This window comes from Erythrolamprus reginae, chromosome 1 (assembly GCF_031021105.1).
Source record: "Erythrolamprus reginae isolate rEryReg1 chromosome 1, rEryReg1.hap1, whole genome shotgun sequence".
Classification (NCBI taxonomy): domain Eukaryota; kingdom Metazoa; phylum Chordata; class Lepidosauria; order Squamata; family Dipsadidae; genus Erythrolamprus; species Erythrolamprus reginae.
The window spans coordinates 185,160,842-185,186,508 of NC_091950.1; the positions used below are offsets into that span (position 1 = coordinate 185,160,842).

At 41.3% G+C, this 25,667-nt stretch overlaps 1 protein-coding gene across 2 annotated transcripts in view; it reads right to left on the minus strand.

Annotated features, from left to right (window-relative positions):
* FIGN (fidgetin, microtubule severing factor) overlaps positions 1 to 25,667 on the minus strand; it is a 185,955-nt gene that overhangs the window by 105,534 nt on the left and 54,754 nt on the right. The window contains exon 3 of one of the 2 annotated variants that reach the window (XM_070731653.1): positions 2,919 to 2,972. The exons of the other annotated variant lie outside the window; for it this stretch is intronic. Coding sequence (XP_070587754.1) covers positions 2,919 to 2,972 — 54 coding nt within the window. The remainder of the gene's footprint in view (positions 1 to 2,918; positions 2,973 to 25,667) is intronic. 2 annotated transcript variants of the gene reach the window in all.

Sequence of the window (25,667 nt, forward strand, 5' to 3'; positions counted from 1 at the left end):
ACAGCAAACTTTCTAGAAAAATGTGCTTGTCTTTCTATCTCACCTTATCTTCAATAAAACTTTCAAGAGAAAGGTTATTAAAATCACTCACAATGCCCAAAGGCAACAAGTATAAGGCTTTACCAACTTTTTCTTGCATAATGCTTCAATTGCTACAATTCTAGAAATCAGAGTCATCATGTACCAAACGATTTAACATTAGTTTAACAGATTGTAGAGCCCCTTCACCCTCAACTGGAATGCTTAGATCCCAGAGATGTTAGTCAAAACATATTAAAACTGCAGGTGAGACACAGTGTTTAACATAATGCTAGTTAGGATGGTTTTAGCATCCACTGTATTGCCTATTGAGTGCAATTAATTTGGTAAGTGAACAATAATCACTGGTGCCATTCCAAACCCTACCACCAGGGAAAGCATGGCCTTAAACAGCCCTTCTGCTAATTTTTTCGACTGAATATGGCTGTTGAGATTGTAAATAACCGACATGAATGGACCCTGCAGACACATTTTATCGTAAATTCATGCCGACAAATTTATATCGCAGTGCCATCACCAGAGTACAATTCCAAATTAAGTTTTGATTGGCACTTAATTTCTAGACTTCAGATCCATTACTTGCCTACTGTCTTGTGGAAAAGGAGAAAGGAGGTACCCTTTTATCCAGAGAAATGTGTAAGCCTACCCAAGGGTCACACTTCTCTAAGAATTCATTTTAGTGTGCTGAAATGTAGAGTGGGCGGTGCTCAGATGCCTCTTATCTCCAGGAGAGGCATTACCCAGACAGAAAATCTGAGGGATCATGATACTATGATACTAAGCATCATAAATGTAATAATTACTACAGTTGAATACAGACTGCTAGTTCTATCAAGCAATGGAAATTTAGCTCTTCTTGGTAGAGTCATATTCGCAGGCTGCATTAAGCCAGAATGTGTTTCTGGTACACTATAAAACCACAGCTAATTGTGGCATTACTTTAATAAGTTATTAGGAACACAGGAAACCTTGTTGTTTCTGTTTTCCTAAGAACAAATCCACAAAATCCTTCCTTGTTCATAAAGTAGTGACTTATCCATTTCGATCTTCCCACACTATATACAGGTAGCTTTCGCCTTAGAACTTCAAAGGATGCCCAAAATTTATGTGGCTAAGTGAAACATTTGTTAAGTGAATTTTGCAACACTTTCCCAGAGTTGTTAAATGAATCACTGCAGCTGTTAAGTTAGTAAATCTGGTTTCCCCCACTGACTTTGCTTGTCAGAAGGTTGCCAATGGTGATCTCATGACCCAAGAACACTGCAACTGTCCAAAATATGAACCAGTTGCCAAACATCCAATTTTTTTTTTTTTGATGTGACTATGGGGATGCTGCAGTGGTCCTGTTTGAAAAACGGTCATAAGTCTCCTTTTTAATGCCCATGTAGCTTTTAATGGTCACTAAATGGACTGTTGTAAGTCGAGGACTACCTGTATTTCCCCAAAAGTGGCAGCACTTATACTGGGAGGTGAAATGATTAATTTTCTGATGCAAAGACGGTTGAAGATATTCAAAACTACGGGCATACCTAAGTCTTCCAATTCAACAATGGAATGGGATTGCTACAGCAGAAGCCAAGCACTGTTCCATCAAGGAGCATTCGTGGACAAGTTATTGAACTGCTGGAGCAATCATGATGGTAGGCTTGTGCAACTTTAGCACCTTCCAGATGTGCTGCATTGTAGCTGGCATTATTCCTAACAAGCATGCTTGTTGAAGCCGCTGACTATACTGATAAGGAATTGGGAGTTAAATATCTGGAGCAGGAAGGAAAATCTTCTGTGGAAGATTGCATTGATCACCAACTTCAGCTTAGGGACGATTTATTTACTGGGAATATGTGCCCAATATTGTGTCCAAATTTAGAACAACAGATTAAAAACAATCAAACAAAGCCAATAGTCTGGTAGGCACTGCTTGTGAAGGTTTCCCTTGTTGGTTTTAGCAAATGATAACCTGCATGCAATAGAACTCCCACCCATCCTCCCAATATTAATTACCCCCATTGACCTTTCATGCACCCCGGCAGCAGTGGAAAACACAACACAAAACAACCAAAAATAATTCATGTATGGAGAAAAAAAATTAATACTGGAAGACACATTTCAGAAAAAGATGAACTTGTAAATTTGCTCATAAATGACAGTCAGCCACCTCCTAATAAAAGTATTATATCCCTTCCCCTTCGGGGTTTTATCTATTGGATTAACATAGCTTCAATGATTTTTATATCATAAAATACATATTGCTACCTAAAAGCAACACTATCCTCCTGGCAATATTTTCCTTCCAAGTACTTAATGTTTATACAATATTGTTCTGAGTAGGGTATATGGGATTAGTAAAATGACTATTATAAATAATAATCTCTTCCAAGGAGAAGCTAATATGCTAATGACAACTTAAGATGCCCACTGTGACTCCAACTCTAATTGTTCCCTTCAGCTCTAAGCCTAACCCAAACTCATGGCCCTGCTTCTCAGGCAGAGGAGGTATTCCCCAAATTCTTAAAGAGGGAAATATCATCCCTCCTCCCACTTATTCAAGTATACATTTACACAATTCATTACTGTCCTCTGATATTAACATTAGACAAAAATTGGTCAATTCCTTACACCTTAGGTATACTTCCTTTGCAGGATTTCTTTCCCACCCAATATTCCTATTTTTTTTTTTCTGAAGTGACTTCCTACTGTCTTTTCCCCTCCTGTAATATCCATGCCATATTTACCCAAAAGACCTTTTCACCCTACAGAGAAACTGAGCAAATATAAAAAGAAAACATGATATCATGAGAAAATGCATAGAAGCTCTGCATAATAACCACAATCCTAAGAATAGTGACAGTGATTGCAATGGGAGAGATATAAGTATGTACCTCTTTCGTTGCCCCATAACCCGCTCTGTAAGAGATAGATTTCTTCCAGAGTTGCTGAAAGGATAAGAGCACTGGTCAAGTTTACAGAAAATTGATTTCCAGCTTGCAAATAACAATGACAAGTTCATTCAAAAATTGCAGAGCTCACACTGGCTTTGGCTGAAGCTATATAAATGCATATGGATTTTCATATCTTTTTGCTGTAAGTACAGATGTTTAATATTTGTACTGGCCAAAATACATGGCAAAGAGTTTAAGGACAATCATTTTTGCCACCTTTGGTTTCTTATTTCCAATTATATTGCTTTTATACATGGAACTGGTCCTATGGGTTTTGTTTTTTTTTAAATAAAGAGTTAATAGCAAACTCAATTGTTCCTTTAGTGAACAATCTCCAGAAAGCCCATAAATTTACTTTTTTAAGTAAGTTTAAGGAAGAAAAAGCACAAACATATTAATTTTTCCATTTTAATGACTGAATATTAGAAATTAAACACTATTTCACTCTGGTAATTTATGACCAATATGTATCAATGGTAATCTAAGCATTCACGACACAGATGGAAAGCAAATATATTGAATAATTACTGAAAAACTATCTGGGTAATGTTAGCATGTGATAGTAACCTTAAAAAAATCAATGCAGAAAACAATTTAATTATTAAAATGAAGCCAAATCTATTGATAAGCTGTGTAACTTGCATTCAGAGAACTTAGCATTTTTTAAAAAAACTCTGTTTTTATTTATTGTGATTAGCTCTTCAAAGATACAACATATCTGAACAATGAAATTTACATGCTATTGTCAAATGTTGCAGTTGCCACAGCATCCCATCATGATGTAATTGTTATTTATGACCTTCATACCTGGCAACAATCACAGCCAGAACTAAGATCATAAGTCAGTGCCATCATGACGTTATACTTTATGACATCATTTAGCAATGGAGCTGCAAGTGCCCATTGTAATCAGTAAGTGAGGACCTACACTTATCTGTAGATAGAATAGGATGGAACTCCTCTCTATTTTCTTTGGTACACATACTGAGTACTTGCAGTTCTAGTGTAACACTTACTACTGTACCGCTGTAAATAAGATGAGAAAATAGGGAGAGGTAAGAGTAAGCATAGAAATTAGAATGGATATTCTTTTACTAGAATCTTAACCCAAAGAGCTTTTCTCTTCTCCAAGGAACCAATGCAAAGCTGTGTGGAAATACAGTATGAATAGAAAATAAAATTCATACTTAATTCTCAAGAAAAAAAAGCTATGCTTTCTTGGTACCTGTATATCTAAACCCAGTAGCAAAGGGCAGAAGGACACTACAAAAACTACAAATACTTTTGTGAAACAATTTTAACTAAACCGCTCACTTCCAAATGTCTGACTTTCATCATACTTGACACCATTTAACAAGTAAAAAAGGCATGGCATAGAAAATTAGTAGCAGATTTCTAATTAAAAAATGAGACATTTATTTTGCAAGGGTGAATTCACAGTTCGTAAAAGAGAAAGAAGGTATTTCGGTGGAAAACACTGGCAAACTTCTAGGGTTGGCCTGTCGAACTGGCAGCCCACAGGCTGGATGTGTCACGTGCTGGCCACGCCCATCCCGGCTTTGCAAAGGCAAAAAAGTCACAATACATCGTGTGACACTATCAAGTTGGACACCCATGCTCTAGGGAGTAACAGGGCACATTCCTCAACACATAATCACAATTAGGGTTGGAAGTCACTAAGTGATGTGGACATTAAGTAAATCATCATGCGATTTTTTACCACAGTTGTTAAACAAATCATGTGATTGTAAAATTTATCCCATAGTCCTTAAGTGACTCCAGCTCCCTCAATTGACTTTGCTTGTCAGAAGCCAGCAGGGATAATCACAAATGGCAATCAGGTGGACACTGCAACCTTCCTGGTTGCCAAATACCCAAATTAAGGTCACATGATGGTGGTAGTGGTGGGAGGGTTTGTGTAATGGTCGTAACTTTGAGGACAGATTGTAAAGCCATCAAATGTATTAATTCCTATGTCAGTGTTTTTCAACCTCAACAATTTTGAACTGTATGGACTTCAACAGGAGACTGGGGAATTCTGGGAACTGAAGTTCACACATCTTCATGCGATTTTTTACCACATGCTGAAGTTAAAAAACCCTGTTCTATGGCATGCTGCCTGCTTTTGTTGTACTAGCCCTACAAGAGTGATGCAGTACCTTAAGTTTCCAGTTACGTCACACAATGAAAATAAAAATATTTAAGCATATTTCTTTTTAATGTTATTCTTATTACATTTTAATACTTGGGGGAAAACATACCCTTCTTGGGTTTTTACAAAACATGTGATCTACACATTGGTAAATTGTAATTTTTTTTAAAAAAAAAGATATTTGTATATCAGCAGCTAATACTATCTGAAGTACATTGTGGCTGAATGAACAACAATGAAATTATTAATCCAAGAACATTTACATATGATATTTTGCCACATCATTTGATTAATAAACTTACAACAGGAAATGTAAAAGCATTGGGAGTCTACAGTGTTGCAGTGGTATGTGTAGATGGTGGGGTTTGTTTCATTTACTGTGCTTTTAATTAATATTACTGTCAGCTACCTAGAATTACTTTGTATAATCACCAATATCTTCCCAGAAATGACTCTATGACTGTAACTTTGTTGCCTGTATACTTATGATTTATATTGACTGGTTCCTAATATGATTTGATTGCTTATTTGTACCCAGACTATCATTAGGTGTTGTACCTTATGATTCTTGACAAATGTATTTTTTCTTTTATGTACACCGAGAGCATGTGCACCAAGACAAATCCCTTGTGTGTCCAATCACACTTTTCCAATATTCTATTCTATTCTATTCTATTCTATTCCATTCTATTCCATGATAAGCAATCATCTAACTCTCTAAAACTTTATGCGAACTATTTCATTTTGAGGTACTTTAAGGCCCAATGTTATGCTGAACATATTCTAGCATATAAACTTAGAATGCAGCAGTGGCAAAATAGTATATAGGGAATTCTTGCTTATCAATTGCCAGTTCAGCCAATGTTCAAAGTTATGAGCGTACTGAAAAAGGAGATTTAACCTTAAAACGTGTGGCTGTTGTAGAATCCCTGCCATCGTATGATCGCAATTTGGGTGCTTGGCAACCAGAGCACATTTACAATAGTCACAGCATCCTGAGGTCATGTGATTTCTCTATGTTATCTTCGCAACCAGCCTTCCAATAAACTGGAAGTTTCAAGTCACAGTCCACAACACTATGCTTTAACAACTGCTGGTGATTTGATTAAAAACCACAGCCAGAACAGATATCATAAGTCAGTATGGTCATGTGACATTTCATTTGACATCACTTAGAAAATGAGGACTACATAGAGATAATTTAAAGAAATGTCACCCTAGGAAATGTATGAAGGCTTGTCTGCCGTCGCTGTTGGTTAGAAAATCTTATTTTCTACGCCAAAATTTCACTTGGTAACTTTAAGACACATGGACGTCAACTCCAAGAACTTTAAGACACATGGACTTCAAGTCCAAGAAGTCTACATTTCTTACAGTTAGCAAGGTTGAGAAACATTGTTCTATCTAGGCAATTAAATCAGGAGAACAAAGGTGAAGCGAAATCTCCAATTTTGGACTGTGTATGGGATACTTTGCATTCTGAAGTGCTGTTCTGCCTGAGCTATGGGCCACAAACACAGCACACACCAAATCTGTACCTACCTTAATTTACTAATTGAGGAAGAATTATTATTATTATTATTATTATTATTATTATTATTATTATTATTATTATTATTATTATTATTTAGACTTGTATGCCGCCCTTCTCCGAAGACTCGGGGCAGCTCATGTGCTTTCTTAGTAGTCGTCACACATAAATACAGTTTAAAGCAGTCTTTTCTGAACACCAGCCGTAAATTCAACTTCATTAACAGTCAGCATGAGTCCACGAAATAATAACTCAATTCTGAGTAAACAGTCTTGTACATAACAGCGATCTTACAGTGGTTGGCAAAATGACCAGAAGCAATTTGAAGGAAAAATGTCAAGGGAGACAGTCGATCAGACATTTCTGGAGTCAAGTCATGAAGGAATATCAATGCAGTTGCTTCCTGCAAATTGGCTCCTTCGTCAATATCCCTTAAATAGACTAGGGGAGTGGCTAATTATCCACAAGCTTCACTCCCGAAGAGACCTTCTCCGGAGTGGACATTCCTGCCTTTTGGCAACTCTGCATGCCCACTCCTTGAAAATAGGTTCCTCCTCTTCTTCCTCATCACTGATGGGACCTTCTGAAGGTTCTGAAGCCTCAATCTCTGCCTAGGGCACCGAGTCCTCTCTAGCCCCCTCACTGTCTGACTCGGGTGCCAACTGCACAGGCCACTGGTGCATCACCATATCAGCCTCTTCGCTGTCGGAATCAGCTACTAGCTGCATAGGCTGCTGGTGGGCCACAACTGGTGCAAGCAGGAGTCCACACCTAGAATGCTTCTTTTGGCAGTCACGTTTCACTGTGCTGACATCCTACTGTTGCATCCCATTGTTGTCCAGATTAGCTCACTGCAAAGGTTCCATTCTTTGGAGTGGGCTAATCAGGCTAGCCCTGCATTTGATGATGCCCTGATCACAAAAAGTCCAAGTGCTTCCTTCCCTTTCCACTCAGACCTGGAGGTAGGACCTATATTGTAACTGACTAGCTAAGTCTCGTTATGATTGTACACTTGCTCTCTGCAAGCAAAGGCAAGATATTCCACAGGTATAAATGTTGAGAGAAGGCACATTTTTTCACCCATTTCTTAATCAGTTTCTGGCAGTCTTTTTCTCTTCCCCATTTTTTTCTGGCTCAGAGAGTGGTGCGGTTGCCTATTGGTAGAGCTCTCACCTCACAGGAGGCTGTGAGTTCGATCCTAAGTACTGTGCGGTATATTTCTCTCTCTCTGGAGACACTGATAATATATCTGCTGAACAAAACTCCTCATTGGCGACAGAAAGGGCATTTGGCCATCAAAACACTCTGCTAGTTCCATTCAGTTGCCCAGACTCCACCCTGCAAGAGATTATGGGGTGGTTAAAAAAAGATGATGATGATTTGTTTCTGGCTCAGTACCCATTCTGAATAGTTAAGAGACTTAGAAAAATGGATTAATCTGCTCGTAAACTAAACAATATTTCATTTAATGGTTAATTATATATACAGTAAAATTATGTAAAGCAGCAAGAATGCATGGATCTAATGTCATCCATTATTCCATCTATGGACTGTAGCACAAGGTCAATCTTTTCACTAAGCTATTGAGATCAATGGTAAGAAAGGACTCATTAGAATGTAAACGCCACTGAATCAGATACCTAGAACAAGATATAAACTACACTGACTTGGTTGCGCACAGCCCAGAAGCGGCGTGAATTTATGCCAGAAAAGGCCAGCTGTCAAAAATTGGCTAAATGTCCTTCTGTTTCAGACATTAGCGTATAAAGAAATTAAGGATTCGGTTAAACTAATTCACTTTTAGACGAGCTTGCCCTCATAAGGCTGACAGTATTCCAGTAGCTCAATAGTCAGACACAGAGACTGTCAATGATCCTGCAAGCAATTAACTTTCTTCCAGTTCCTCAAAACTGTATTATGTAGGAAGGGAGATGGGAGTCTTACCCAGGCTTTTCAGGAAATGCCAAAACACAATGATGCCACACGTCATAAGCTTTACCCAATTGCCAAAAACGATAATGGGACAAACGGATGAGTGGTTGGATGGGTAAGTTAAAGAGAACAGAGCACAATCAGGCCAATAATTTTGTATTTTGTACCAACAGCAACAAAATACCCGTAGAGTGTCACTAGGTTCAATTACACAAGACCTAATGAGGACTGATGTGTGGGATGAGCTAGTGTTTCATTTATTTATTGGATAAACAAAATGGGTAGTAAGTATTATGGATAGCTACTGCTTAAATTAGGCAAAGGCCTGTTAATATCTAAATTCATATTCGTTTTAAGAAAAAAAAAGACATTTAACGTTATAGAGATTGGTATTTATTTTTTAATGAGGAGATGAGTTTCTGTCTGTCACAAGTTCACCACTCTGATATGGAGAGGTTGTGTTGATTTCCTCTGGTCTAAGTCCAACTACCAGTACAGGAGTTGATGGAACCATTTAATATTATACCTATAGAATACAGGTAGCTCTTGACCTATGATCACAAGTGAAAACAGAACTTATATTTCTAAGCGAGGTGGTTAGGTGAATTGTGCTTGATTTTGCAACATTTTCTGGTTGTTAAGTAGCTGTTCAGTGAATCTTGCGGTTGTAAAATGAATGCAGCCTTAACCTTGACTTTGCCTGTTGGAAGCCGGCTGTGAAGGTCGCAAATGGTCATCCCATTACCCTGGGACCCTGCAATTGTAACAAATGCGTAATGTCTGCCAAGCAACAAGATAATGATCTAGGGATGCTGCAATGGTCATAAGCCACCCCGAGTCTACGGAGAGGGGCGGCATACAAATCTAATAAATAATAATAAATAATAATAAGTGTGAGGAACGGTTACAAGAGTCACTTTTTCCAGTGCCATCATAACTTCAAACGGTCGCCAAATAAATGTTTGTAGGGTGAAAAATGCTTCAGATGATATAGAAGAGAAACATCATTGATTGCACTTGTAGATGGCCATTGGCAGGACTAGAATGGACATATTTCACCTCCCGGCCGTAGCCTCATTTTTCCCAGTGGCTGTTAATACCCCCAAACATGGTATCCTTCTGGACTGGCTACGAGGTTTAAGTTATATGGTATTGCAATGCTTTTCTTCCTTCTCCAGGATCAGTTCTCATTGAGAGGAGAGATTTGGCCCAGGGCTGTATTCTTGCTCTGTTCTTATTTAACATTTACATGAAATGCCTGGGTGAGCTCATGCTTCAATATCAGGCCGGGTATCATGAATACTCTCACAATATTTAGTTATGAATCTGCATCTTTGGCTGAGCCAGTAATGCTATCAATGTACTTTTCCAATATCCGGCAGGAGGTTGGGCTGTTGGTTCTGGGATCTCTTGGCTATAAAGACTCTCCACCTTTAGTCCTGAGCAGGTTTGGTGCACAATCTGAGGACTCTTTAGACCTCGTGGCATCTGTCACAATCCATACTGTGTTAACTGCACCATTCCTGGATCTGGAAGCCCTACTCATGGTTACTTTCCCTTAGTGATCTTGTCTGAATTTTAAAACACGTTCATCAAACCATGACATTGGTCCGCAGCCTGCTCAGAACTGGACCAAGCAAGTGGTGGGTGAGCACCTGCGCATAACTCTATTTGCATGAGCGGTGGGCACTTACCCTCATACGTAAAGCTCAATTTGTGCAAATGGTGGGCTACCGCTCACACAAATAGAGCTCACATGTGAGCACGAGTGTCCACCACCTATGCAAATGGAGCTGCATACACAAGCATGTGCCTGCCACTCACATACAACAATTTCCTCTTCTCCCCCTCCCCACATTGCTCTGCAAAGCTGAAATGGTGGGGGACTGCTGCATCAGAGGACCAGCCTTGAAGACTATCCAAAACTATAGTACTGTGATGGCGAATCTATGGCATATTATCGCCACCAGGAATGCTACGTTGTAAGATAGGTACCTGAAGGATGCTGATCTTAGGGGTTCGTATGGTGCCTGAGTGAGGGAATGGAGAACCCGCGGTAAGTCCCAGGATGGGTATCTGTGAACCTTGGAAGGCCTGAGGTTCGAAATACCTCTTAGAAATTCTTGAATTTCCGGAAAGGAGTGGAGTGGTTGTCTGCGAGGCCCTGCTAGCACCGAAGATAAAGCAGCCAGATGACGTCGGATGATGCTGGATGAGAGGCCTTGATGGAACCCTTTCATGAGGAAGGCTATGATCCTGTGAATGGGAATGCACAGGGGGGGATAGATCCTCCTGTGAGCACCATTGGTGAAACTTGGACCAGGTATGGTCGTAGATCCTGTTGGTGGAAACTCTTCTGGCTTTTAGGATTATTTCTATAGTGTCCGGGTCATAGCCTTGCAGATCTAAGTCACGCCGGCTAATAGCCAAGCGGTGAGGTGGAACCACTCCAGATCTGGATGGTGAGAGGCCCCCTGCTGCAACATATCCTCCGAAACGGGGAGTCACCAGGGGTCCTGGACGGATAGAAGTTGTAGGTCTGGGAACCAGGGCCGGCATGGCCAGTGAGGGGCTATCAGAATCACCTGGGCCTTCTCGAGGATGATCTTGTGGATCACATCTGGGACAATTGGAATTGGAGGGAATTGGAGGGAAGGCATAAAGCATCCCTCGAGGCCAAGGGATTCTGAGTGCATTTGTCTCCTCCACTGCACTCAAGGGAGTTGAGCATTGGACACGGTTGCAAATAGGTCTAGCGACGGGTGACCGAATCTGAGGCAGGTTTGCTGAAACAGAGCCAGATGAAGGCTCCACTCTCCTGGATCCAGAGTTGACCGGGAAAGCCAATCCGCCTGCACATTGAGAACTCCCAATATGTGGTCGGCCCCTAATGACTGTAGATGTCTCTCTGCCCAGAGACCTAGTTTCAGGGCTTCGCTCATCAGGGCCTTGGACCTGGTGCCCCCTTGTCTGCAAATATGACTCTTTGTAGCTATATTGTCCGTGAGAATCAGGATGTGTTGATTGATGATGTGTGGTTTGAATTGTTTGAGGGCCAATGACACTGCTCTCAATTCCAGCCAGTTGATAGGTCTGGAAACTTCCTCCGCTGACCACGTGCCTTGGGCTATCAAGCCCTGAGAATGGGCTCCTCAGCCCGTTAAGCTGGCATCCGTGGTAATGGTAAATTGATCTGGACACCTGAAGGGGATCCCTTGTCCAGAGCGGGGGAGGTCCATGACCTAAGGGATCTTAAGACTGTGGTTGGAACTGTGATGAGGCATGCCGAGTTGCTGTTCCCCGATCTCTGGAACGGTAACAGAAGCCATTGGAGATCCCTGGCATGAAGACGGGCTATGGGATAATGCCAATGCAGGACACCATCTTTCCCAGTAGGGAAGACAGGGTAATGATGGTAGTCCTTCTCTGAGATCTTATCTGGGAAATGAGCTCCCTGATACTGGTCTTTCTTTCAGTAGAGAGAAAAACCTGGGAGAGATCTGAATTTATGATAGCCCCCAGATGTTGAATGGAAGTAGACGGATGGACCTGACTTTTCTTGAGATTAATGGAAAAACCATGATCCTGTAGGATAGACATGGCAATATTGAGGTCTGAACAGGTGTCCTCTTTAGAGGAACCGTGAATTAATATGTCATCCAAATAGCATAAAATATGAATGGGCGTGGCTCAGATGTGAGCCGCCAGGGCGTCTAGGAGCTTAGTAAAGACTAGGGGAGCCAAGTAGAGCCCAAAGGGCATGGCCCTATACTGATAGTGCTTACCCTGGAAGGCAAAACGTAGGAATTTCCTGTGACCCTTGGCAATAGGGATGTGGAGATAGGCTTCCGTAAGATCCAAGGAGACCATAAAGTCCCCTGGATGGATAGCGGCTAGGATGGATGACAAGGAATGCATCTTAAATTTCCTATATTTGATGAACTGGTTTAATCTTTTAAGGTCTAAAATGGCTCTCCAGCCTCCCGATATCTTAGGGACCATGAAGAGGATTGAGTAGAAGCCCAGACCTCTTTGGGAAGCGGGAACTGGTTGGATAGCCCTGATAGACAACAGATGTTGAATAGCTTCCTCCATTCGGAGATGAGATGGAGAAGACCTGGGGGATGGGCAAGAAATGAAACGTTTGGGAAGTATGGAAATAAACTCCAACTGAAGACCCCATTCCACAGTAGCAATAACCCAGGGGTCCTTACAGGAATGGCGCCAGCTGGAGGAGAACCAAGCCAGGCGCCCCCTATGGGAGTGGAATGGAGCTCACCATCTGGGCTTTCTGGAAGCTCTGGTCGAGGAGGAACCTCTTTGGTAACGGGATCCTCTACCCCTGGGGTTTCTGCCAGCTTGGGAGCGAAAACGAGGGGAATACTGACCTGAGTTTCTCTGGAAAGCGAACTCTTGATCCTGTTGACGGTTGGGACGTCAAAAGGGTTGAGTTTTGATGGTGGGCCCCAAAACTTTCTTTTTGTCAGCAGTTTCAGTGAGAAGTGGGTCCAGGAGGTCGCCAAATAGAAGGTCACGCTTCAGAGGACCCATGGCCAGCTGCCATTTTTGCCTCACTCCTGTCTGCCAAGGGCGGAGCCATAGAAGTCTTCTGGCTGTCGTTGAGGCCGCTACTGACCTTGCCGCAAATCTTGATGATTGCAAGGTAGCATCAGCTACATATTGGGCCGCTGCAAAAACTTTATTGAAATCCTGTTGGCCCCGTAGATCATCAGGGGGAATATGCTGCTGGAGCTGTTGAAACCATAAAAGAATAGCTCTAGAAAAGAAACATGCTGCTGCTGCACTCTTAATAGCCCAGGTATCTGCGAAGAAACACCCTTTGAGCATTTGCTCTAAGCGCTTGTCTTCGGGTTTTAGCACCTCCTCTGCTTCACCAGGCATAGCAGCCGCAGAGTGTAGAGTCTTTACCGGTTCATCAGCTTTAGGACAGACAAGAAGGTCTTCATAAGATGGAGAAAGCTTATATAGTTTCTTGTCTTTAGTTGTGGGGTTGAAGCCAAAGGGTGGGTGGTCCCACTGCTTGAGCAGAGCATCTTTGAACAATTTGGGCATGGGGATGACCTCATTGTCTTCCTGTTCCTCCATGAAGTATGGTAGATTTTCTTCAGGAGGATCTGTGGAAGGAACAGATTGTTTATCTTGCCCAGCTAAACCTGTGGAAACTCTTGCCTTGAATAGAAGTGATTTGAAGAGTTGAAACGGAAAAATCGCAGCCGGGGTTGGAATCTTGATTTGAGATTCCTCATCTTCTGACAGGCACTGGAATGGGTCATTCTTATCCTCTACGTCCATATCATCGTTCTCATCCTGAGAAGGATCTGAGTCTTTATTAACTGGAATTCTGTAGGATGAGAAAGAACTCACGGGCCTACGGGCACATGGAGGGGGACGAGAGTGAGAAGGCACATTGATAGCCGAGAGCTTGGCATCAATGGCTTTAGATAAGGCAGAATACATAGATTGAAGCTCTGGGGGAAGATTAATAATGGTAGCAGGTAAAGATAGAGATTCCCTGAAGGCCTGGGATGGGTCTGGCTCGGAGGGATCTTCCATAATGTCTGGCTCCTCTGGACCTAAGCCCCATAAATTAGGTTGGGCTCTGTTTAGGTTTGGCTCATCCAGAGAAAGCATAGGGACCCCAGAGAGAGGCAGGTTAGAAGCCTCTGGAGGGTCAAGTCTAATGTGCACTTGGGCCTGCACCTTTAAAAGTTTAGCCGATTTCTCGTGTATTCTCTGCAGAGCTTGGTCCCTTCTCTTCTCAGCCCTGGTGGGTCTAGCCATTGTAGGGGCTCCTGAGGAAGAGGAGGAAGAGGCCTGGGGGATAGTTTCAATTTCATCGCCAGTAGGTCTAACCTCTCTTGGGAAATGAAGTCATGGCCTGAACGAATTACAGGGACAAGACTTGAGCCAAAATTTGGTGGGAGAAACTCTCTAGGGCAACGTTCTCAAGAGGAAGGGGGCCCCTGCTCCTAGGCCCAGGAGTATCTGTAATTCACAGTCAATCTGGTCGGTACCAGAGTTTGTGCCAGGGAGTGCAGAAGGGCAGGTCTCGGTAACCTTAATCAAAGTAAACCAAGGCACACTGGTTTGGAGGCCTAGCCAGGGAGAAAAGGCCTGAGGGTCTCACAGCTTACTCCAGGGCCAAGCGGCAGACTTAATGGTGCCAAGCAAGACACGCGTGGGCGATTCGCAAGTGCCAGAATTACTGGGCATTGGGGGCCTTCGCGCCAAAATAAACCGCTCCAACGCTTTTGTAAACGGAGGGAAGGCTAAAGTCCGGGGGACAGTCAAGGGAAGCTTGCTAACAGTTCCACACCGCAGGAGGAAAAGAAGCCCTTTTTTTTACAATCCTTAGCTTGCCTCCCCCCCCCTTTTTTTTTTTTACAATTATGGGCCAAGAAAAAGCAAACTCCAGAGGAAAAAACTCCCCCCAAACATTCAAACCAAGTAAATTAAATTGGCTTAACCGCTACATACAATAAAGGCCCAGGCCTGAGCAGAGATGAGAGCCCTCTGGGGCGAGCAAGCACCCTACTATGAGGCCACAATAGCACAATCAGCAAGGATCAAAGGCTGATGTGCCACGATGCTGCAGAAGCCACTCAGGTGATAATCGGGAGAGGAAGAACTATCTAGGAGCCAAGCGCCGCAAGGAAGCCGAAATTGAGCATATCGGGAGGTTTCCCGCTTCGCCAATTCCGTTTGCTGGGAAAAGACCCCACATCCCTGCCTGGCTGCACCCGGCTCTCAGCAATTACAGTAATTAGGGGGTGGCAGAAAAACGGGCTGCTGGCTGGCCCGGAGCCAGCTGAACATGGAAGGACAAGCCTTCCCTTGCCCCAGCTTGCCTTCCCTGAGACAGTGGCTAAGGGGAGAAAAGAAAGCTTTTTTAAAAAAAACAACAACCCTGAATCAGAAGTCTGACCGATTGGAACTAAGGAAATAGAGAGAGAGAGCGCAGATAGCAGTAACAGCAATGTTGAACCACACGTCCTGCCTTGTTTAAGGGCTGAGCAAAAAAGTGGAGTGATTGACAGACTGGAAACTTTTATAATATGATGGATGGGGTCAACCCATGCTGACTGCTGTCTCCGCCCTCTCTGGAGAATTCATTTATGTTCATTGACTTTATACACCCATGCACCTATGCATACTTAGCAAACGATACTTTTAATAAAATAAACTGGGAATCTATTATGGATAGAGAAACTATAAGCATGAACAGAAACTGTGATGGCAATGAAACAAATACCAAACCACTACATTTCAGTGTGTGGCCTCAAGTTCTTTTATTTACGGATACATATTTTGCTGTGAGCGAAGGGAGGCAAGCAATTGATGGCCGAGTCCAGATGATATTTACATTGCACGAAGCTAACATTGTTTGCACAAAATCAGAATTACCTGCCCGGATTACCACTACCTTGTGGATTTGTTACGTTCTTTGGGGACTGTGCGTATGTTTTTATAAAGAGCATTCACGAAACTATATTAGAGGTGCCTGACGTCTATTAATGTTACATTCTTTGACATCCAGTCAATGAAAGATAAAAGATAGCATTAACTTTTCACAGGGGAGCAAAATGAACATGTTAAAAGAAATGAGCAGATGATGCGCAGTGCAAGGTGACCCAGCCGACTTTAACAGAGTACCAAAATATAATCAAATAAAACCTATGATCTTTAGACTGGAAAAATGGTGAGCCAGGAAGGCAAACACAATTTTTAAATCTGCAAAGACCCACTGAAATAAATCATGCATGCACTGTACATGCTGCTGAGTCTGCTACAACCACTTGATCCTTGCAAGGGCATCACTACTGAAAGGATGAGCTCGAGTCAGGGTGAGCGCAGCTTTGCTTGGAACTCCCCAGACTACCCAAAACACAGGAGTGTCAATGCAAACAACGGGATGCCTACAATGTCAGGTTGCATATCTCCCTATCCTCCTCCAACTGTTGCATTCCTGATAGGCCAAATAGCAAAACTGATGAACTGCCACCGTGGAGTGAGGAATGGTGCTCCTTTGGTTCAGTTTGATTGAACAGTTCTGAGTCCATTTTACCCTTAGCTCTTAGTATAACACGGATGGTGGTGTTTTTCTGCCACAACAGCAAGGCATATTGCATTGTTTAAAACGCAACAAAATTATAAAAGCAAAAGGAGATCCCGGAGGACAAAGGCATCAGTAAAAGAAGCGTAACATGGCAGGGTTGAGAATCGGCTGAAAGAAAATAAAGGGGAACTGAAGAGAAGGAACAAGTTGCATATGGCAGGCAATATTTTTAAATAGTAATTTAGATTTGTTGTAAATTGTTTTCACTTTGTTGTGAGCCGCCCCGAGTCTGCGGAGAGGGGCGGCATACAAATCTAAATAAGTAAGTAAGTAAGTAAGTAAGTAAGTAAGTAAGTAAGTAAGTAAGTAAATAAATAAATAAATAAATAAATGCCATGGAATAGTCTATGGGTATCAAGAACCCCCAAAATGAAATCTTGATGCTAGTACAGTTAGTTCTCAACTTATGACTGCAATGCAGCCCAAAATCTATGTTGTTAAGTGAGAGAATTGTTGACGGAGTTTTGCCCCATTTTACGACATTTCTTGCCATGTTTGTTAACCGAATCACTGCAGTTCTTAAATTAGTAACACTGCCATTAAGTGAATGTGGATTCTCCATTGACTTTGCTTGTCACATGACTCTGGGATACTGCAACAGTTTTAAGTATGAGTCAGTTGTCAAGCAACTGGATGTAAATCACATGACCATGGGGATGCTGCAAAAAGTGTGGAAAATGGTCATAAGTCACATTTTTCAGTGCCGTTATAACTTCAAATGCTCACTATTGTTGTAAGTCAAGGACTGCCTGTACTGCAATATGTGAAAGCCTAGTTTGCTGCCTCCAAACCTGGCAACTTTAAGACTTGTGGACTTCAGTTCCCAGAATTCCCCAGCCAGCCAGACCACTGACTTAACTGCATTCCCCACTAGATAGTTATCCAGCTTCAGTTTTGTACCTCAAGGATTCTTTGACCTTCAGAGGCAATGGGATGCTCTGTCAAAGTATCAGGACTGCTAGTTCCCTGACAGTTGATCAAGGATTGCAAACAGGTTTTCAAATAGGAAGGAACAGGCAGAGGGCATGATGACTGAAAATGGAGATCCATGTATTTTGAAGCCAGCTACTTGTGAGGCCTGGATTTTCATCATGTCTTATTTATTTATTTATTTTTATTTATTTATTTATTTTGTCTAATACATAATACACATTGAAGAGAAAGATATGTAATAATATAAGTAAAGAAAAGAATAGAAGAAAAGGTAAAAAAAAGTATAGGTGAACATATTTGAAAGGAATAAAAGATAAATGAGATAAGGAGAGACGATTGGACAGGGGACGGAAGGCACACTGGTGCACTTATGCACGTCTTTTTTTTTTTTGCTTTACTGTAAACTACTACTAACTGCTTCCTGTAGAAATTCCTGGAACTCCAGTTACCCCTTTTCGGTAATTTCTAGCAGTGTGAAAGAGTGGCAGGAGAGGAGGAATACAAGCCTCTTTCTTTTTACTCTCTTTGCAAGCGTTGCTGCCTTAGCTCTTAACAAAGAAAGCAACACGTAAAGTCCATTGGAAATTACAGAACTCTGCAATATGGATCAAAAACCATTGCCATATGGAAGCCAGTTTCTCAAAGAGTACTCAAAGCTAGTGTATTTAAAATGACCACATACAAAGTGAACTATAACTGTCATAAAGGGATTATCATTCCCATCAATTAGGTCTAAAGCAGTATCACTTTTTCTAAGAATTATCCTTTCCACAATCACAACATAGCTCACCTTTTTTTTGAGTCAGACAAACAATTCCAGAATACTTGTCACAGTGACTCTCTCAGTGCTCCAATATCACTGTGTTTAGTTGCTAATATGTACTCATTTTTCACCTATCTGATTTCCACGCTGTTCTGTTTTGAGACTAATTTGCTTTGGAAGCAGCGATGCACAAACTATCAGCATGACAGTAGCCGTAATAAAACGAATGGGGATATATATTCCTATGTATTACTACCAGACAAGTAAAGTAACTCTATCTGTGCCATGCATTGTTAGCCACTGCTTTAAAAGTGTATCTGTTTGCCTATCCATACTCTTTGAATTTAGCACTTATATACTGCTTCATAGTGCTTTTACAGCCCTCTCTAAGCGGTTTACAGAGTCAGCCTCTTGCTCCCAACAATCTGGGTCCTCATCTTACCCATCTCGGAAGGATGGAAGGCCAAGTCAACTTTGAGCTGGTGGTGAGATTTGAACTGCTGAATTACAGCAAACAGTTAGCTGAATTAGCCTGAATGCTACCCTTGCACCCAAACTCACTCTTCATCAGTTATAAGCACTGATTATACATTTCTATAATTGCAGTATCCTTGGGAATCAGAGCACTGTAACCCAAATTCAAGTGGACAACACCAGATTAGGCAGACCAAGAGAGATAACCTTGGTCATAAAAGAGATTACATGAATAATCTTAGCGCAGTCCGCCAAGAACTTCTCAAGGATCTTGGCAGGGCATGCCAGATGTTAGGGCATATGTTCACCGTACGAAATATTCAGACTCTGACAACTCCATTTAAAATGATCAAGAAGCAGTTGATTACTGAAAACTCCTTCTGAGATCCAGAAATCTATTGCCAATCCGCAGAGGAAATAGTATAACTGATAAAGACACGCTCTAATTCAGCTTTCCAAATTCCTCATCGCTTCTGTGTAACATTTTGGCAGGAATAAGTAAGCAGAAAGTCATCAAGATTTTAATCAATCCACTGCTCTGGAAAGGGGAAATAAAACACCACATGGCAAACTTGAAGGTAAAGAAGCTAGTTAAGGGAAGGTTTGTGTGTGTAAAAGGATCTGAAAGTACAGAGTGACTAAAGAGCTCACCTAAGCAGAATAAAATACAGTGCTGAAATTGCACGGCAAAGATATCTTGAGACTGTGTTAAAGCTTCAAATACTTCTTAACCTCTTCAACCAAATTCATGCTACTAGAATATAAGTTAATAGACTGAAAAAGATATATCTGAATGGAAAATCTGCATCTTTATATAATAGAATGGTAATAAAATCCCATACCAATTATCCAATTCTTATGCTTAAAGTAGACATATTCTTTCATGCCTTAATTTTATGTTTTTTTTCTTTGCCCCGCACTAAAAGCACCAACATAATTACGCCTTCTAAGGTTGAATAAGGTCCCTGAAAAATAGTCAAGTTATTATTTGACTCTCTTTTTATTTCTAGAATTTAGGTTATATAGTTTCAGGTTATTTTTTTTCCTTTTTTCTTTTTTAGCAAAATAAATGCATGGCTAGTTTTAGCATTTCTTATAATTGTGTAAAAAAAAACCCACAAGTTTGCTAATAAAAGAAACATGGAAAACAAGGTTAAATGCATTAATCTCTAATTTGCATGCACATGCAATGCAAGTATTTCTTGTTTAGTTTAGTTTAAGCACATTAAAAAACTTAGTTTACAATTCCAAAATAAGCCATTAAAAACAGGGTATATTTTTTCTGATGAATATTATTCATCAGAATATTTCTAAGTCACCTTTAGAAGAAAACTGTTCTAAGGAAGATTACATATGATAAAGAATTAAAACATTATTAAAATCTGTATTAAAATAATCAGAGTAGAATTGTTACATGTTCTTTTAATTGCTAAATTACAGTTGTCACCAGATCCCTCGAGAGAAGTACTGTACAGTATTCAACAAAAAACTTAAGTAGACAAATGGATCTTTAGAACTTTCCTAAAAGGATGACAGTAATGTTTAAAACTGTTTGCTTTTTCTTTATGCATTTTTAGAATTGTTTCTAAACTCCTACACATTTCCATTTTCAAATACATACTGAACTATAATTTCCTTGTTTTGAGGCTAGTAATGATTTGGGAGTCCTTTTAAAAATCAGTTAATTATATCCATACCATGCTAGACTGTAAAAAAAAAATCTATAGTTCATTCTTATTTCAACTTACAAAATGTGTCCAACTACTTTAATTCCTATTTTACAGTCCTGGAAATGTGATCCTAGAATAAAATCTCTCAGTCAACATGGATCAATCCAAATTAGGAACTCATTCCAATCTCTTTACTATCATTCACCTTTTCCCTAATGTCTGTTATTGTGTTTCATGCATTTTCACTAAGACAGACATATTGGTCTCCTCCAGGGTAGTCTCTTCCTTGCCTTTCAAATCCCTCTTTATATAGCAATAGCACTTAGACTTATAAACTGCTTCACAGTGCTTTACAGCCCACTCTAAGCAGTTTACAAAGAGTATGCATATTGCCCCCAACAATCTGGGTCCTCATTTTACCCACCTTGGAAGGATGGAAGGCTGAATCAACCTTGAGCTGGTGAGAATCAAACTGTGCAACTGCTGGCAGCCGGTGATCAGCAGGAGTAGGCTGCAGTACTGCATTTTAACCACTGTGCCAACCTGGCTCTTATGAATACCAAATACTTAAAGAAGATCTTAAGGTTATTAATGTTCCTTGGGATGCTACCAAAGATGATGCAAATGATCGAAACTGGTGGAAACTCTTGTTGCCCATAGGGCATCATCATCATCATGATGATTAGATAATCAGTATGAAGCACCACTGGCAAAAGAATGAGTGAGTACTAGTTACCCTTGACTTACGACTGTCATTGAGCCTTATATTACGGTCATAAGTTGTTACAGTTTTAAGTCAAAGCACCATGTGACCTGATATGATTTTTCAACATTTTGGCAGCAGTCATTTGGCAGCAAATCAATTTTCCCCAATGGGTGTTTTTGGCTGGAAACCAAAATTAAATATAAAACCCAGCCAAAAATAACAATAGTAATAATAATAATAACGGAAATCAGTCATATGACCACAACATACTGCAATCAGCCATAAAGGTGGGCTGGTGCCCAAGCACCTAAAATGCAATCACATGACTGCAGGAGGAGGAGGTTGCAGCTGTCATAATTCTGAAAATAGCTGGAGGAGGCACTGTAATTTTGAATGATCATTAAGCAACCGGTCATAAGTCAACGAGTAGAGTCTCTACTTCCTGTCAGTGGAACTCGGAAATCTGCCTTCCCTCTAATAATTACAATCCAACTAAATGAGCCACAGATCATGATTTTGGGTACCATAGCCTACTGATTTCAATTAGTTTCAATCATTTAAAAAGTTATGTACATATTGCTTCTACAGATAAAAATGACAGAATATTAATGCCTTTTGGAAAAATTACAATGGAAATGTGTTATAACTGTAAATCGGGAAGTTAAGTCCCCAATTTCAACTGCTAGGCTACATCTGCCTTTTAAAGTGATTGAGACAGATGTCAGCTGGCATTGCCAGATGTCTATTTTCTTCATGTCTCCAAGCAATCTAACATTACACTCTCTGATTAATCAATGATAGGATAGAAACATTTGTATGAATTTATGCCAGCTATGGAAGAAGACAGAAGGAACTACTATGAGGGTAACAAAACTCAAAATTAGATTGAAGGATCAAATTCAATCCTGAATTCAATCCTGAAAAATCTACGCTCTACTGGATTGGAGCAAAAAATTCCCAGAAAGAACTACTTAGCTGCTGTACAAATGATTTCCTTAAGATATTATTTGGTGGTTTCAAATATTAACTACATTACCAAGCATCTGAATGTCAGCAGGAATCCCTTCAACCAATGGAATATCATATATGCAACAGTATCTCAGGTGCTAGATATAATTTAAGCATCTGAAAATCTCTGCCGAGTATTCTGACGCCTAGAGAATTACATTTCCCTGTTTCAATGCATTTAATATGGAAATGTAGTGTTCTAACAGCCAGACACGTTTGAGGCAAATGAATTTTCAAACATTAATCAGGGTGAATAAAAATACCCAGCAGGCCAATAATCAAACAGCATTTCCAGGTCTTGACCAAAACCTTAAGCACGCAGCATTTAGTCACAGGATTGTATTCAGACTAACTCAAGCACATCAACTGAAGCTCGGTAAGACTGAATTTAGTCACATTGATTTTAAGAGGTCTGTTCTAAAAACAACCATGAATCTGTCTTGCTGGTGTGCCACCATTTTATTGGCAGAACATCAACGCCGAAACGCCGCCCCGAGTCTTCGGAGAGGGGCGGCATACAAATCTAAGTAATAAATAATAAATAAAATAAGAGTATCCAGATTGAAACCAATTTGGACTTTTCTTATATGTAACTAGAGGTGAAACTTGAAAAATTAGAATATTGTGCAAAAGTTCGTTTATTTCAGTAATGCAACTTAAAAGGTGAAATGTAATATATGAGAGACTAATTACATGTAAGAAAAGATATTTCAAGCTGTGATTTGTCACAATTGTGATGGTTATGGGGTACAGCTCATGAAATCCTCCAACTCAGAAAATTAGAATATTACATGTGATCAATAAAACAAGGATTGTATATGGAACAATATCGGACCTTCCAAACAACACAGACTGTGAAAACTTCACACTGTATTTCAAGCATCTTGTTGTGTGTGCCTCTCCGTTCTTCCTCCTTACTCTAGGTTCTTGGTTTCCAAATGAAATGCAAACGTTTCCCCAGTCTGTGTTGATTTGGGGAGCCATGTCATCTGCAGGGTTTGGTCTACTGTCCAGGGTCAACACAGGAGATTTTGGAGCACTTCATGCTTCCTCCCGCAGATGAGCTTTATGGGGATGCTGACTTCAATTTTCCAGCAGGACTTGGCACCTGCCCACACTGCGAAAAGCACCAAAATCTGTTTCAATGACCGTGGGATTACTGTCCTTGATTGGCCAGCAAACTCGCCTGACCTGAACCCCTTAGAGAATCTATGGGGCATTGCCAAGAGAAGGATGAGAGACATAAGGAGAAGAGCCTTCTCTGTGGCGGCCCCGGCCCTCTGGAATCAACTCCCCCCGGAGATTAGAATTGCCCCCACCCTCCCTTTCTTTCGTAAACTACTCAAGACTCATTTATACCACCAGGCATGGGGGAGTTGAAATATTCCTTCCCCCTAGGCCATTACAAGTTATGCATGGTATGTTTGTGTGTATGTTTGGTTTTTATAAATAAGGGTTTTTAGCTGTTTTATTATTGGATTATCACATGCTGTTTTTATCATTGTTGTTAGCCGCCCCGAGGCTATGGAGAGGGGCGGCATACAAATCCAATAAATTATTATTAATTATTATTATAAGACCAAACAATGCAGAAGAGCTGAAGGCAGCTATTGCAGCATCCTGGTCCTCCATAACACCTCAGCAGTGCCACAGGCTGGTAGCTTCCATGCCACGCCACATTGAGGCAGTAATTGCTGCAGAAGGAGCCCAAACCAAATACTGAGTACATATATATGTTTATACTTTTCAGTATAAAAATTCTATATACAATCCTTGTTTTATTGATTGAATGTAATATTTTAATTTTCTGAGAGGGAGGATTTGCATCCTCATAATCATCACAATTATAACAAATCATGGTTTGAACTATCTTGCCTTACATGTAATGAGTCTCTCTCATATATTACATTTCACCTTTTAAGTTGCATTACTGAAATAAATGAACCTTTGCACGATATTCTATTTTTTCAAGTTTCACCTGTACAGTGGTATCTCATGATACAAACCCCTCGTCATACAAACTTTTCGAGATACAAACCCAGGGTTCGGAATTTTTTTGCCTCTTGTTATGAACTTTTTTCACCTTATGAACCTGCCCCTGCCACTGGGATGCCCCGCCTCCAGACTTTCATTGCAAGCCAAGCACCAGTTTTTGCGATCCTGGGATCCCCTGAGGCTCCCCTCCATGGGAAACTCCACCTCCTGACTTCCGCAAAAACGCGATGCTGTAGGGAAATCCCAGGAGGGGAATCCCAGGATCGAAAAAACAGGCAGAGTAGGGGGGACAAAAACAGGAAGAAAAGACGCATGGAGCTCAAGGGAGGAGAAAGGTGTGGGGGAGATGAGGAGAGTGGGGTGGGAAAAAACAGGAAGAAAAGACGCATGGAGCTCAAGGGAGGAGAAAGGTGTGGGGGAGATGAGGAGAGTGGGGTGGGGAAAAACAGGAAGAAAAGACGCATGGAGCTCAAGGGAGGAGAAAGGTGTGGGGGAGATGAGGAGAGTGGGGTGGGAAAAAACAGGAAGAAAAGACGCATGGAGCTCAAGGGAGGAGAAAGGTGTGGGGGAGATGAGGAGAGTGGGGTGGGAAAAACAGGAAGAAAAGACGCATGGAGGTCAAGGGAGGAGAAAGGTGTGGGGGAGATGTGCAGAGTGGGGTGGGAAAAAATGGGAAGAAAAGGCTCATGGAGCTCAAGAGGGGAGAAAGGTGTGGGGGAGATGAGGAGAGTGGGGTGGGAAAAAACAGGAAGAAAAGACGCATGGAGCTCAAGGGAGGAGAAAGGTGTGGGGGAGATGAGGAGAGTGGGGTGGGAAAAAACAGGAAGAAAAGACGCATGGAGCTCAAGGGAGGAGAAAGGTGTGGGGGAGATGAGGAGAGTGGGGTGGGAAAAAACAGGAAGAAAAGACGCATGGAGCTCAAGGGAGGAGAAAGGTGTGGGGGAGATGAGGAGAGTGGGGTGGGAAAAAATGGGAAGAAAAGGCTCATGGAGCTCAAGAGGGGAGAAAGGTGTGGGGGAGATGAGGAGAGTGGGGTGGGAAAAAACAGGAAGAAAAGACGCATGGAGGTCAAGGGAGGAGAAAGGTGTGGGGGAGATGTGCAGAGTGGGGTGGGAAAAAATGGGAAGAAAAGGCTCATGGAGCTCAAGAGGGGAGAAAGGTGTGGGGGAGATGAGGAGAGTGGGGTGGGAAAAAACAGGAAGAAAAGACGCATGGAGCTCAAGGGAGGAGAAAGGTGTGGGGGAGATGAGGAGAGTGGGGTGGGAAAAAACAGGAAGAAAAGACGCATGGAGCTCAAGGGAGGAGAAAGGTGTGGGGGAGATGAGGAGAGTGGGGTGGGAAAAAACAGGAAGAAAAGACGCATGGAGCTCAAGGGAGGAGAAAGGTGT